Below are 15,000 nucleotides of genomic sequence, written 5' to 3'. Positions count from 1 at the left end.
ATCATAGCCATTTCCTAGGTGAGACGTATCTATATAATAGTCAGCGCCTTTCTCTACATGTGTTCCGCTGGCCTGTAGCCTTGTGGGAGCACCAGTTTAAAACCTGACAGCTACTTGGGTTTTGGTGGAACTGTGCATTAGGTTGGTGACTGTTGAACAACTGGTAACAGGTAACACTGGACAACCAACTGGATCAAATTAAATTTAAAAAATGGACAAATACTTGGCAAAACAGTGTCACCTTGTAAAGGCTGTCAGTGATATCCAGATTCCTGACTGTGGCTGTCAGGTTCAGTGATATCCAGATTCTTGACTGTGACAAATAGAAACAAATAGAAATGCGTTACTGTCTATGTATACTAGATTGATTTTCTGATGATCTAATCTTAAGTGTCTGTCGATTTTGTAAATAGTTTCTTGTGTAAACTGTACCAACTTTCCAGCTAAATTGTCTACTTGGAGTCGTGAGTGCTCCTCTTACTGCACTGCAGAAATCGGTCATATTACACTACATTAGCTGTAGCATGGGCTGCAACACAAGTTGATCTCTTACAATAATTTATATAAATAGATTACACTGCATTGATTATTAAATTATTGCTTTTCATTTTTTGCTGTGTAAATAATATGAGCTTCAATTCTTTGTGCAGGTTACCAGACAACTGTTAAAAGAGGTCAAAGGAAATCCTCATTACTTCATTTCTTTAGTTTAAAATAAGTTTATCTTTGGATTGTTGTTAATTGCTGGTTGGCATGGCAACTGCATCTTTGCCCAACCTGTTGTCATGAAGGGAGTCACAGGGCAACTGTAACCTGTAGTTGCTAGGTAACCTTCAGCAGCAGTTAAAAGGAAGGGACGATTGGAGACTGTAGTTGAATAAGAAAGAGCGCAAGAGCAAGAGAGAGAGTTTGTGTGTGTGGCTCTTTGGTAAAAGCTGTGGAAATCCAAAGACACAAAGGAGAGCAGAGAGTTGGACATGTGAAGGAGAGACTGGTAGTTTATGCTGTCAGAGGCAAAATTGCCAGCAGGTGCATGATGCATGTAGACAGGTGTGTGGAAAACACACACACACACACACACACACACACAGGTTTGTAGTGGTCAGTTTTGTGCATTTATGAATGTCCATGTGGGTGTGTGTGTGAGTACATATTTGGCCTCCACTGTTCTACACACAGAGCCTGAGTGCAGGGTCACAGCAGCATTATGGCCCCTACCACACATACTCACCCCACCTCCCCTACTAACTCCCACTACACCTGCTCACCCCCCACCTCCCCTACTAACCCCCACTAACCCTACTCACCCCCCAGCTCCCCAACTCCCCTGCACTCACCCCACCTCCCCTACTAACTCCCACTAACCCTACTCACCCCCCACCTCCCCAACTCCCCCGCACTCACCCCACCTCCCCTACTAACTCCCACTAACCCTACTCACCCCCCACCTCCCCAACTCCTCCGCACTCACCCCACCTCCCCTACTAACTCCCACTAACCCTACTCACCCCCCAGCTCCCCAACTCCCCTGCACTCACCCCACCTCCCCTACTAACTCCCACTAACCCTACTCACCCCCCACCTCCCCAACTCCCCCGCACTCACCCCACCTCCCCTACTAACTCCCACTAACCCTACTCACCCCCCACCTCCCCAACTCCTCCGCACTCACCCCACCTCCCCTACTAACTCCCACTAACCCTACTCACCCCCCACCTCCCCCGCACTCACCCCACCTCCCCTACTAACTCCCACTAACCCTACTCACCCCCCCACCTCCCCAACTCCTCCGCACTCACCCCACCTCCCCTACTAACTCCCACTAACCCTACTCACCCCCCCACCTCCCCAACTCCTCCGCACTCACCCCACCTCCCCTACTAACTCCCACTAACCCTACTCACCCCCCAACTCCCCAACTCCCCCGCACTCACCCCACCTCCCCTACTAACTCCCACTAACCCTACTCACCCACAACCTCCCCTACTCAGCCATACCACCATCATCTGTACTCAACCCACCACCCCTACCAAACCCACATAATCTACCCTACTTACCCCTACTCACCCCATCACACATACTCACTACCCCCACCCACACCCACACTTATTGCCACTTTCCACAAGCACTCCTACCACTTTTACTCACCCGTGCTCACACCTACTCTACTCTAGCTACAGAAAACAGGCGCTCGATTCTCTCTCTCTCTCTACCTTACACTCTGTCTCCCTCTGTATCTCTCTTACTCTCTGTATGTCTTTCTCTCTTTTTCTCTCTCACGTGTGAATTGATCTGTGAATTGATTGATTTGATTGTCTCTCCTTCTGAGGTTAAGGTGGGATAATCTCTGATGGGCAATGTTGAATGGAGATGGGATGGAGATTTTAAAAAGTGAAAGAAGTGTGTGTGTGTGTGTGTGTGTGTGTGTGTGTGTGTGTGAGAGAGATACACAAAGCACAAGACAGTAAACTGAATATTTAATATATTATAGGGAGTCTACAGTGAGAATAGCGTCCTATCAGAAGAACTATTTATTAAGGAGGTACTTCATCAACACTGATAGACCTACAGCAGTGCATGTGAATACACAGATAAATAGATAAATATTTACACAGGGTTCAATGTGAAATTGGCACAGCTTTCATCAGTAGGAACAGAAATGTAAGGTTCAGTTAAAACACTAGCTACAGTCTGGGGTTTTGTCCTTCCCTCCAAGCTGGTGTCAGTAATATTAGTGTGGAGTGATTGGCACTGCTAGCTCCACCCTAGCCCACCCCTTCTCTCTCCTCTCTTTCTTATATAGACTTCTAGCACAATTGAGAGAGAGAGAGAGAGAGAGAGAGAGAGAGAGATTTCTCATGACTCCCGGCGCAGAAGTCAGTTCATCACAGAGCTGCTGATAGACAGTGAAGCTATCACTATGACAACAGTATCCTTCCACCAGCTGCTGTGTGGAAGCTCTGTACAGATGACCTCACATTGCAGACATGCTTTTATCATCTCACCACTTCTCTGTTTGTCTCTGTGTGCATGTCTTTCTCTGTCTGTCTGTCTGTCTGTCTTTCTCTGTCTCTCTCCACCCTTCTCACTACCATTTTCTATTTTCTCTCTCTCTCTAATTCTGATTGCCTATATCTATCTGTCTATTTTATATAATTCATAGAACTGTGTCTCACATCTTATTCTTGCTGTGTGATGTGATGAAACTCTGAGAAACTGCTGTTTCTCTGAAGAGAAAGGTGAAGCCATTGAGGCAGCTAGCCTGCCTGCTTGTGCTCTGGGGTAGACTGTGTGCTGCTCTGTCTGTAGAGCCCCCCTGCTCTGGGGTAGTGCCCTGCTCTGTCTGTAGCCCCCCCTGCTCTGGGGTAGACTGTGTGCTGCTCTGTCTGTAGAGCCCCCCTGCTCTGGGGTAGACAGTGCCCTGCTCTGTTTGTAGAGCCCCCCTGCTCTGGGGTAGTGCCCTGCTCTGTCTGTAGAGCCCCCCTGCTCTGGGGTAGTGCCCTGCTCTGTTTGTAGAGCCCCCCTGCTCTGGGGTAGTGCCCTGCTCTGTCTGTAGAGCCCCCCTGCTCTGGGGTAGACAGTGCCCTGCTGTGTCTGTAGCCCCCCCTGCTCTGGGGTAGTGCCCTGCTCTGTTTGTAGAGCCCCCCTGCTCTGGGGTAGACAGTGCCCTGCTCTGTCTGTAGAGCCCCCCTGCTCTGGGGTAGACGGTGTGCTGCTCTGTCTGTAGAGCAGCTTTGTAAAGGCAGGCCTTGTTCTTCTGAAGGAGCACACCTAGATCCCACTTCTCCTGAAGTAACAGAGCAGCTGCCCAAACAGATCGGCTACCACAGCAAAGGTGTCAAAGCACCACAGGAGAGGAGATATTAATGACCACTTTTAATGGCCTAATGTCTAATTAGAGCATGTTGAAAACATTTTACATAATTTTGCACCTGTATGTGTGCATACTCTTAGCTGGATAAGAAAAAACACACAAATCCATCCCAAGAGATTTTCTCAGTATGACATTAATATTGATGTTTTGCTGTCTTTAACATTGTATGAAGCTCAGTGTGTAAATGACTGTGTCTTTCTCCCGTGTGACATGTTTCTCTGCTACATGAACCTAATTGGGGCACCTGTGTCTTCGTTCTGGTATGTGGGTGTGGGTGTGTCTACATGACTCTACAGTGCTTGAGGAAGTGTTCTAAATGACATTCACTCTGTTTTTCATGTCACAATCTTTCTGCACTGATGCATATGTACTAATAAACAAAAGATTTTCATATGCACAGTGTAATGGTGTGTATTATGTGGTGTTACTGTTATCTTGCTTAGATGTGTTGCTATATTTTGACTGTAACCACCCCTCCAGACAGGAGCTGATTGACTACACTCACTGTCAGTGTGACAGGCTTTAATGTGGAGCAATAAGTGAAGGACAGCTAGGTAGCTCTGCGCGCGTGTGCGTGCGTGCGTGCGTGTGTGTGTGTATTTTTGCCTTAGGAGTAGATGATAGGATGAGGAAGATTCCATTAAATGAGTGTGTCTTAATCCAGTACTAAACCAACCTTAATGGTCTATTGAAGTGTGTGTGTGTGTGTGTGTGTGTGTGTGTGTGTGTGTGTGTGTGTGTGTGTGTGTGTGTGTGAGACACACATTTATTGATTCGACCTTTGTTGACTTATTGAGTGAAATGTTTTGCGTGCATGTGTGTGAGCGTGTGGATGTGTGTGAGCGTGTGGATGTGTGTGTGTGTGTGTGTGAGCGTGTGGATGTGTCGGGAAGTGACTCTTCATCCCTTTCTCAGGGATTCTCTTGCCAGATCTCTCACTCTTAAGTCATTCTATCACTGTTGCTAGTAATTGCTCTGTTTAGGTGCACTGCCTTTAATCACACCCTGAACGTTCTCTTTGTGCCTCATAAACGTAGGACTTAATCACACACATCTATTACTTCTGACTGTCTCTCCAAGTGTCCCCTTAGTGTGTGTGCTCCTACAGGACATAGCATTATTAGTTTATAGCTCACATAAGGGTTTCTGCAGTCCTTGAGGCCTATAGCACTGTACAGTTTTGTGTTGGTCTTATCGAAAGCCCAATTATCAAACTGAACCCATCAAAAAAGGGGAAGTAAGTGTGTGAGTGAGTGAGACCTTGAGGACTGAATATACCTGCTGTAGCCCCATTTAACAAGTACTATGGTGGAAGGTTCCGGTAGGAATTTCAATGGAGGCTTTTGCTTAAACCAGAGATGAAGCATCTGCACTGGTAATCCATACGAAAATTAGGTTAGAAATGAACTGTCTGTATGTCTGCCTCTTCCTGGCTCCCTCTCCCAGGTATCAGGCCCCACATCATTAATGGTCCACTGCACCCTCGCCCCCTGGTGGCACTACTGGACGGGCGCGACTGCACAGTGGAGATGCCCATACTCAAAGACCTGGCAACCGTGGCTTTCTGCGATGCACAGTCTACACAGGAGATACACGAAAAGGTACACACACCCTTACCGTACCAATTCATTCTCTCGCTCTCATTCACGCATTAACAAAAACTCCCATATTACACATAAACGCTACAATCTCTTGTCCCACACACAGTCTTCCACATGTAACTCACACACTCACATAACTCACATGTATACGCTACACCCACATTCTCACACTCAGATACTCACTATATGGACAAACGTTCTTCATCCAGAAGAGCATTTGTGAGGTCAGACACTGATGTTGGACAAGAGGACCTGGTTCATAATATACGTTATAGTTCATCCCAAAGGCATTCACTGGGGTTGTGGTCAAGGTACTGTGCAGTAAACCACGCAAGTTCTTCCATACCACACTCACCCAGTCATGCCTTTATGAACCTTGTTTTGTGCATCCAAACTGTACTTACAACGTTGGAAGCATACAATTGTCCAAAATGTCTTGGTATGCTGAAGCATTAAGATTTGCCTTCACTTGAACTAAGGAGCCTAGACCAGCACCTGAAAAAAACCAACAACCCCATAGTATTTTCCCTCCTCCACCATACTTTACAGTTGCCACAATGCAGTCAGGCAGGTTAATGTTCTCCAGGCATTCTCCAAACCCAGACTCGTCCATCAGACTGCCAGATAAGAAGTGTGATTCTTTACTCCACAGAACACGTTTCCACTGATCCAGAGTCCAGTGTCAGCGTGCTTAACACCACTCCATCCATTGCTTGGCATTGTGCTTGGTGATGTAAGGCTTGCATGCAGGTGCTCGGTCAGGGTAACCCCTACCATGAAGTTCCTGTTGCACAGTTCTTGTGTTGATGCGAAGCCAGAAGAGGTTTGGAACTGTGCAGTTACTAAGTCAACAGAGTGTGACTTTTACATGCTATGCACCTCAGCTACCCTGCTCTGTAACTTTGTGATCTCTTACTTTGTGACTGAGTTGCTGAGGTTCCTAAATGTGTCCACTTTTCAATAATATCATTCACAGTTGATCATGGAAAATCTAGGAAGGAAGTAATTGTTGCATCAGTCACATTCCTATTACAGTACCACCCTTGAATTCAGTGAGCTCCCTAGAATGACATATGTTTGTAAAGGCAGACTACATGGCTGGGTGCTTGATTATATACAAAAGGAGTGAATGAGACACCTAAATCTGATGATTAAGAGATGTGTCCCAATATGTCTGTCCATATTGTGTAACGTACACACACAGACACACAATCCCTTTGCCCCACAGTGTGCTCTGTCTCTCTCTCGCTCACTCACATAATATTCACATGAATTGTTTTATTACAAAAAAAGAATGTCTGCTGTTCTCTCACTTCTTTAAAGGTTGACTTCCTGGCTGGCAACCAGACAGTGTGTAATTATCTAGGGTTAACGCTAGCATTAGCACTCAGGTTAGCACTAGCCGTAGCGCTGGTTTATAGCTTGTTAAGCGAGGAGATGCTGGCATTGCTGATGCTGTGGGATGGCCATGGAGCTGCTAAGATCACTGGACTTGTAGGCTTTTAAACTACACAATAAGAGAACTGAGCATTAGCAAAAGAAACCATTCTCCTCAGCCATCAGCAGGGTGTGTGCTAAACATGGAGAGAGAGAAAATGTTTAGAAAGAGTGGTAGGGGCCAAGTGTGGAGTGATTTTTAAAAATCAGAAAGGTGTGATATTATTATATTTCTCTGCTTAGTATTCCCTGATATTTTTGAAATGAAGAATAATACTATGCGTGTCCCTCTTGTGTGACTAGTATGAAACTGTAACCCTCTCTCATTACAGCCACTTACAGAGCAACACAGAGGGTCCGGGGGGGGGACCTTATTTGTGTGTGTGTGTGTGAGTGTGTGTGTGTGTGTGTGTGTGTGTGTGTGTGTGTGTGTGAGAAAGATGTGAACACATCATTGAGTGCAGTGTAACATTTTTAGTTACTATGGTATTAAGGGAGTGGTTTTATATATGCGCACACACGTACACACTCACATTCCTTCAGGCTTATCTAACTAATGTACATGTACATTTATCATTTATACATATACCTGACACACAAGACACACTTATTACATGTTTTATTTGTATTCAAACATATAATAAGTAATCAGTGTGGTGTGTGTACTCATGTGTAACCTTCATTTAGCCGCTTACAAAGCAAAGCAGAAAGCTCCTGTGTGTTTTTTTGAGTGCGTGTGTGGGGGTGGGGCATGTGTGTATGCAACCACCTGAACACTCTACTCGGGAAAGCAACGAATCGGCTCTCTTGATTTCATCCAGCACAGTCACACAAATACAATCAATATGAGGTTAGCAGGATGTGTGCAAGGGCATGCATGCGCACACACACACACACACACACACACACACACATTTAAAAGCTGCCATATAACATTAGCAAAGAGACACATGGACACACCTCACACATCCCACACCCACTCTATCACTCTCCCTTTCTGTCACAGACACCAGAGCACTGTCTGTGTTGTGCACCTCACAGAATAGGTCTGAAGACTCTTCTGAGAATGTGTGTTTGCACATTGCTGTGTGTGTCAGAGAGGGAGAGATGGAGAGAAGGAGAGAGGCAAGTTAGAGCACAGTTTCTATTTCAGGTTTTGACTGTTCAAAAACCATTACACTCAAAACTCATAATGCTGTCCCCTTCACACTCAGTGTGTGTGCATGCCTGCGTGTGTCTTTTACTTTCACTTTTTTATGACTGTCCTTTTGTAGATTCTGGAGTGAGTTATCTCTATCTCATGCTCTCTCTCTCTCTCTCTGTCTTGCATGCTCACACACATACACACACATTCACAAGCGCATGCGTGCACTCACAAATACGCATTCTCTCTGTGCACATATGGCAGACTGTTTGGAAAGACTGATCAAGCTTTTCTGCCATGACATAAGACTTATGGTGTGTTGGAGAACTACATTATCTCAATATGTAGGGAAATATGAAATATGTGTGTGGATTTTGTGTTCCAATTACATTGCAGGTGCTGAATGAAGCAGTCGGAGCGATGATGTATCACACGATCACGCTGACACGCGAGGACCTGGAGAAGTTCAAAGCACTACGCATCATCATTCGCATTGGGAGTGGCTATGACAACATCGACATCAAAGCCGCAGGAGAGCTGGGTACGACCTTTCCCACTGAGGGTGATGGATTAGGCATACGTGTGCTAATTCATAATCGTTACTACAACACTGAAAACCAGGGCTTACCTCTTAAAATGGAGCATTTCAGATTGTACGGTATAAAGTAAGGGTCATTTCAAATCATATAGCAGAAATTCTGGTCTAGTTCTGTTGAGAGAAAGTAAAACATTGCTATTATTTCATTTTCTTATGCATTTAAGTGATATATATGACGAAATCAGTCATCTGGAGTTTTAGATGCCTCAATATTGCAGTAGCCTAGACACTAGCTGGGTTTACATGCACTTTGTTTTAAAATTTAAATCATTCAAATTGAAGATTTTGGCCGAAGTGTTTACATGGGATGTGCTCTAATACAGTTTGGTGTTTACAGTTGTGTGATGTGCACAGAGTTAGACTGAACTGAATGATTGTGTACTGTAGGCACCATAAGGCTCATATGAAACCTGTCAACACAGGCTCTGATGGAAATACTAATATCCAGTTCTTTAAGGGTTTGAATCATTAACAAGCTCTTGGTATAGGTGCAGGTAAACTTGTAATCCGCCATTTTGAGAACTGTACATCACAGGTACAGGGGCGGGGTTTGATTGGTTTATGAATGGTTTAAAAATCCACTCTGCAAACGATTGAACTGTTAACTGGTTTGGGCCTTTATTATGATTGAGGTGCTTATATGGAGCAATTTTATTTGGTTTTGGCTTTTAACATCAGAATATTAGGCTTAGTGTAAACCCAGCGTATAGTTTGTCCTTGGGACTACAAGTTGAAATCCACTCCATGATGGTTTTAGCATCATCTTAAGATCAAGGTGGACAGTCCAGGCCTTGTGACCCCTCACTCCACATTACTCCACTCTCAACCCACCTGAGCCATGTAATGGTTGGGATAGATATGCCTGGGTTATGAATGGCTGGGTTGGACACACCTGGATTGAGAATGACTAGATTGTAAATGACTGACTGGATTGGAAATGGCTGTTCAGGACAGTTTTTGCCAGTGCTGATTCCAGTTTAGGGCTCTCGTACTCAGTGGCCAGGCTGGACCCATACACACAGTCATCCTGACACACTGAGTCGCCCGGACACGCTGAGGTGATGAAGGGAAATCCTCTGGGCTCTTCTCAGCTGATAGTGCTGCTTCTGTCTTCAAACAGCTTTTTGTGGTGTTGTATCTCACCCTATATGTGTGTTTGTGTGTGTGTGCTACAGGTATTGCTGTGTGTAATATCCCGTCTGCAGCGGTAGAGGAGACGGCGGATTCAACGATGTGTCACATCCTGAACCTGTACAGGAGAAACACTTGGCTGTACCAGGCACTCCGAGAGGGCACGAGGGTCCAGAGTGTGGAGCACGTCCGAGAGGTGGCGTCCGGAGCAGCCCGCATCCGCGGGGAAACCCTCGGCCTGATTGGCTTTGGTAACGAGCGTTCCTTCACTCCTTGCAGCTTCAAATGTGTCTCTCTGTCCCTCTTTTTTTTGTCTCCTTTTGTCTCTCTCTTGCTTTCTTTATCTGGGGTTGTGCTGATCTGCACATTAGGCCATCGACGGTTTGTTTGTATGTGTTTGTTGACGCTGCCGTGTCCTGTGTGCAGGACGGTCGGGACAAGCCGTGGCGGTGCGTGCCAAGGTGTTTGGCTTCAACGTGATCTTCTACGACCCATACCTGCAGGACGGGATGGAGCGCTCTCTGGGCGTTCAGAGGGTTTACACCCTGCAGGACCTGCTGTACCAGAGCGACTGTGTGTCCCTGCACTGCAACCTGAACGAGCACAACCACCACCTCATCAATGACTTCACCATCAAACAGGTAAAGACACACACAGGCACGCACACACACTCCCTCTCAGAATGTACTCATGTCATGTTATCCCTACATAAAAATCTTGGTAACCAACTCCCAAGCATGCACAATAAACCTAATAAGTAATACAGGACTCTAATATGTTTAAACATACACACACACACGCAGCACATACACAAACACATTTGCACAGACATACATTTCACACACATGCAAACACAACTCTAAATGAGCTGTGTAGGGATCTATATATGTGCCAGGAAGTAAGTGTTTGTGTGGGACTGTATACCTATGTGTGTCTATAGAGTGCATGATGTCCTTCTGCAAGGTATCTTAAGTTTAGTGAAGCTAGAAACAAATTCATTCCATTGCTCTGTCAAATGCAATTAGCACCAGCCCACGGCTACAGCAAATATATCAACTCACTGCATAGGGGGAGGTGCAAGTGTGTGTGTGCGTGTGCGTGCGTGACCATGAGTGTACAAGCCTTCTCCACACTGGTAACGTAACATACCCTGCCCCCTATGGGTGACAGAAAATAAATGCTCTATACTCTCTGTCTGCCTTTCAGTCCTTTATCGTTTATCCTCTATCTCTCAAGTGACTTATTTGACTTATTTTTGTTTTTTGTATTGTAGGGCTTAGGCTGATATCTTTAGGTGTAGTTCAACCCAGTTAAACCTTTTTCTGTTCTCTTTGCTCTTATAGTCCAAAGAAATGAATACAGGCACACTGGTGCAGCAGCACACACACCTTGTTGCCAAATCTCAGTAGAAGCCCACAGCATCAGAACACATCTTTGTTCTTACCAGGTGGAGAGAGTAAGAAGGCCAGAGAGAGGGACGCTAATAAGAGTGTGTCTATGTGGGGGTTTTAATGCTTTTCATGCTGTGTGTGTGTGTGTGTGTGTGTGTGTGTGTGTGTGTGTGTGTGTGTGTGTGTGCGTGTGCGTGCGTGCGTGCGGGCAGATGCGTCAGGGTGCCTTCCTGGTGAACACAGCTCGAGGTGGGCTGGTAGATGAGAAAGCTTTGGCTCAGGCTCTTAAAGAGGGCAGGATACGTGGAGCTGCCCTTGATGTGCACGAGGCCGAACCCTTCAGGTGTGTACCCCTGCATACATCCTCTACACGTGTTCAAACATACACACATGTATAAAGTCAAACCCTCACATATCCTACATATTTACACTATACCACATACACACATACTAATTGTAATTAGCTAAGCCTAGCTGAGTTTTTGTTGCTTGTTATGCAGTTTGTGAAATTTCCATCTGTCTCCTTGCATGGGTGTGTGGCTGTGTGCATGTAGTTTTGCGCATGGTCCCCTGAAGGATACCCCTAATCTGATCTGCACACCTCACACGGCCTGGTACAGTGAGCAGGCCTCTCTGGAGATGAGAGAGGCAGCCGCTACAGAGATACGCAGAGCCATCACTGGTACACACACACACACACACACACACACACACACACACACATAAGCAGAGCCATCACTGGTACACACACACACACACACACACACACACACACACACACACACAGATAAACAGAGCCATCCCTGGTATACACACACACACATAAGCAGAGCCATCAATGGCGTAGACACAGACAAACAGATACGCCAAGCCATCACTGGTACACACACACACACACAGATATGCAGAGCCATCACCTCTACACACTTGCACACACACAGAGCCAGCAATGGTGTACACATAGACACACACACACACACACGCAGCATCACATGTGCGCACACAGACGGACATACACACAAATTCTCTCTCTCTCATTCCCTCTCTCTCTCAGGTCGGATTCCAGACAGTCTAAGAAACTGTGTGAATAAAGAGTTTTTTGTTAGCACAGCAACCTGGGGAGTGATGGACCAGCAAGGTGTGCACCCAGAGCTTAATGGCGCTGCCTACAGGTAAATCACAGAATCACAGTGTCTTTGGCCTCTGCTGTATTGCTACCTTTATTCTTTGCTTTGGCATAACATTCTCATCCAAGCAAATTTTGTACAGCTCTGTGTTTATTGTAACTGTGTGTTTTAAACATTTTTTCATGCATATTTGTTCAGTATGACTTCATTACCTCATCATCACCATGGATTTTAGTGTCAAATTTGCCCCAGGTTTGTTTGTTTGTTTGTTTTTCCTAAACACTTAAATAAAAAACAGTACAATACATTGAGTAAAAATGCAGCATTTAGTAGGTGTGTTCCAATCCTGCACTCTTCAGACTCCGCTTTGCAAAGAGGAGGGGCCAGTTCCCTGATGCAGATGAGCCCCAGTCCTGGGCTAATAAAACTCAGCTGATGTTCAGTCTTCAAAGAAACCCTTAAGCACTGAACTTAAAGGAGAATTTCACCCCACAGCCCATTATTTAATGCGAGATCCCAGACCATGAGGACACTGTGGTGGAATAAGAGGAGCATCCCCTCTGCTGTACTAGCAGGAGTTGGAGGCCTGGAGGCTTTGACTCTCACTTAAAGGATTCCAATCTCACACGAAGGGTTTTCAGTGGAACATTCCGTTGAGTTTTGGAAAGCCATTGTGAGGATTCTCCGTAGCCCTGCTCCTGTGCTTTGAGTGACTCATCAACCCAAGCCCCCTCCCAACACCAAACTCTGATTCTCTCTCTCAGCCAAGTGAACCCGAACCTGCAGGCCATCCCTTCTGGTGCCCCCCAAGACAAAATCAATGCCTAAAACACCAGCAGGTAAATACAGTCAAGCACAGTGGGACTGTCTACCCAGAACCCCTTTCCCTGTTGCTTACACTCTCTCTGTCCCTCTCTCTCCTCCCATAGAGTTATAAACCAGCCAGCTGTGTTTCTGTGGAGTTATTAACTAACCAATCACACATCTACAGAGATTTCAACCTGCCAATCACACTCCAATAAACCTGGAGCAAGAGAACAAGAACAAAGCAGTCATGCTCTTGTGCATTTATATACCATCCAGTTATGCTCCTGTAGAGTTGTGTACTAGCCAGTCATTGAGGATCTTAATACAGTCCCTTCTTTAGTGACTCCATTTGTTTATTTTCAGTAGCCAGTTTCCTTTTACCTTTTAAAATGTGCTGATTCTAGAAGTCCATGACTGACTAGCCACACCCCTGGTTTTCTAACTCTGTGGTTGTTCCTCTTCCTGGCAGCGATGAATACTAAAACCCCTCACCCCCTCACTAACCCAGCCCTCCATCCTGTCTACACACACACACACACACACACACGCGCACGCACACACACGCGTACACGTGCACACACACACACACACACACACACACACACACACACACACGCGCGTGCGTGCTCTGGGTCAGGTTCTGACTGATTACTGGGATGGTGCTGCCCCTCCTAGTCAGTGTTTTATAGCAGATGGCACTTGACAGACAAATTAGACTTTGTTCAGAGATGTTTACATACTGTCTCTTCAAGTATTCTTTAGAGCTGTTTTACAAGTTCACTCTCTTGCATTTCTGGTGTTTTTATATTCATCTCTCGTTGTTGCCCTCCTTTCTCTAGCTTCTGTTCTTTGTTTCTCCATCTCCCATCAGCATTAGCACACTGCGAGCATGTGTGCAGTCATGTCTGAGTGCCAGTGTGCGGGTGTACATCCATGCACATAGCGTGTGTGCACACATGCGTTTTGTGTGGGTGGGCGCGTGCATGCGTTGTGTGTTCATGAAGATGCTCTTGCTGCAGCCCTTTTTCCTCTGTTGTATTTTTCTGAACTTTTGCTTTGATTTAAATTGCTGAGGAGTCACTCTGATGTGTTTGGTTGGAGAGGTTTGGTGAAGCCCTTTTTTAAGCTCTGCTGCTCCCTGCCAGAACACAGTCAGAAACACCATCACACTCAGCAAACACGCTTACGTCTCATCCATCTGATTCTGACCTAAGCTTGACCTTTGACCTGTCTCTGTTTAGGTTTCCACCGGGCATGGTTGGGGTGGCACCAGGGGGCATCCCAGGGGCATTGGAGGGCATGGGCCCAGGCGGTGTGCCCATCCCCCACTCACTCCCTTCGGGCACACACCCCACCCAGGTCCCCTCTCCTAACCAACCATCCAAACACGGGGAGAGCAGAGAGCATCTAACAGAGCAATAGCACCATGACCATACTCACACACACACACACACACACACACACACACACACGCTCATGTAGCACATACACACCTGCAGACAAATGCACAACCTCTTAAAAACATGTACATTTAGACGTACTTTATTACAGGTATATTTTGACACACCTATACACACACAAACACAGGAGCCATCGTCATGCCAATATGTTTCCCAGTATCTTTCCAATGAAATCACCCATCTTCCGGGACCAAGAGACTTCTCTCTCTCTCACACACACATTCAAACACATGCCGCACACAAACATACTTGCATACATACACATTACAGCTCAACAGGACTGCTTAACACAAGACTTAATACTCTTTTGTTTGTTTGTTTGTTTGATAAGCTTGTTCAGTACATTTCTTTTTTCCTCTCTTTGCTTGTGGCTCAGAAGAGATCGCAGTTGTAAGGCATGGATGAAACAAAGCCCTCCCTCTCAATTCAT

General features: G+C 45.9%; 1 protein-coding gene across 13 annotated transcripts in view; it reads left to right on the top strand.

Moving 5' to 3' along the window:
* The window catches only part of LOC145643259 (C-terminal-binding protein 2), a 74,164-nt gene that overhangs the window by 57,297 nt on the left and 1,867 nt on the right, over positions 1–15,000 (top strand). For 3 of the 13 annotated variants that reach the window (XM_081709682.1, XM_081709676.1, XM_081709683.1), the window contains 8 exons: positions 5,321–5,475; positions 8,453–8,597; positions 9,830–10,036; positions 10,212–10,426; positions 11,389–11,519; positions 11,731–11,858; positions 12,231–12,348; positions 14,352–15,000. The exon at positions 14,352–15,000 is cut by the window's right edge and continues 434 nt beyond it. In XM_081709682.1, the coding sequence (XP_081565808.1) occupies positions 5,321–5,475; positions 8,453–8,597; positions 9,830–10,036; positions 10,212–10,426; positions 11,389–11,519; positions 11,731–11,858; positions 12,231–12,348; positions 14,352–14,532 (1,280 nt within the window). In that variant the 3' untranslated portion in view covers positions 14,533–15,000. The other 10 variants (XR_014122166.1, XR_014122162.1, XR_014122165.1 and 7 more) reach the window with 10 other exon arrangements.

This window comes from Electrophorus electricus, unplaced genomic scaffold (assembly GCF_041902795.1).
Source record: "Electrophorus electricus isolate QZ-2024a unplaced genomic scaffold, ASM4190279v1 Scaffold70, whole genome shotgun sequence".
NCBI classification, from domain to species: Eukaryota; Metazoa; Chordata; class Actinopteri; order Gymnotiformes; family Gymnotidae; genus Electrophorus; species Electrophorus electricus.
This window is presented reverse-complemented; position numbering and strand designations above follow the sequence as displayed.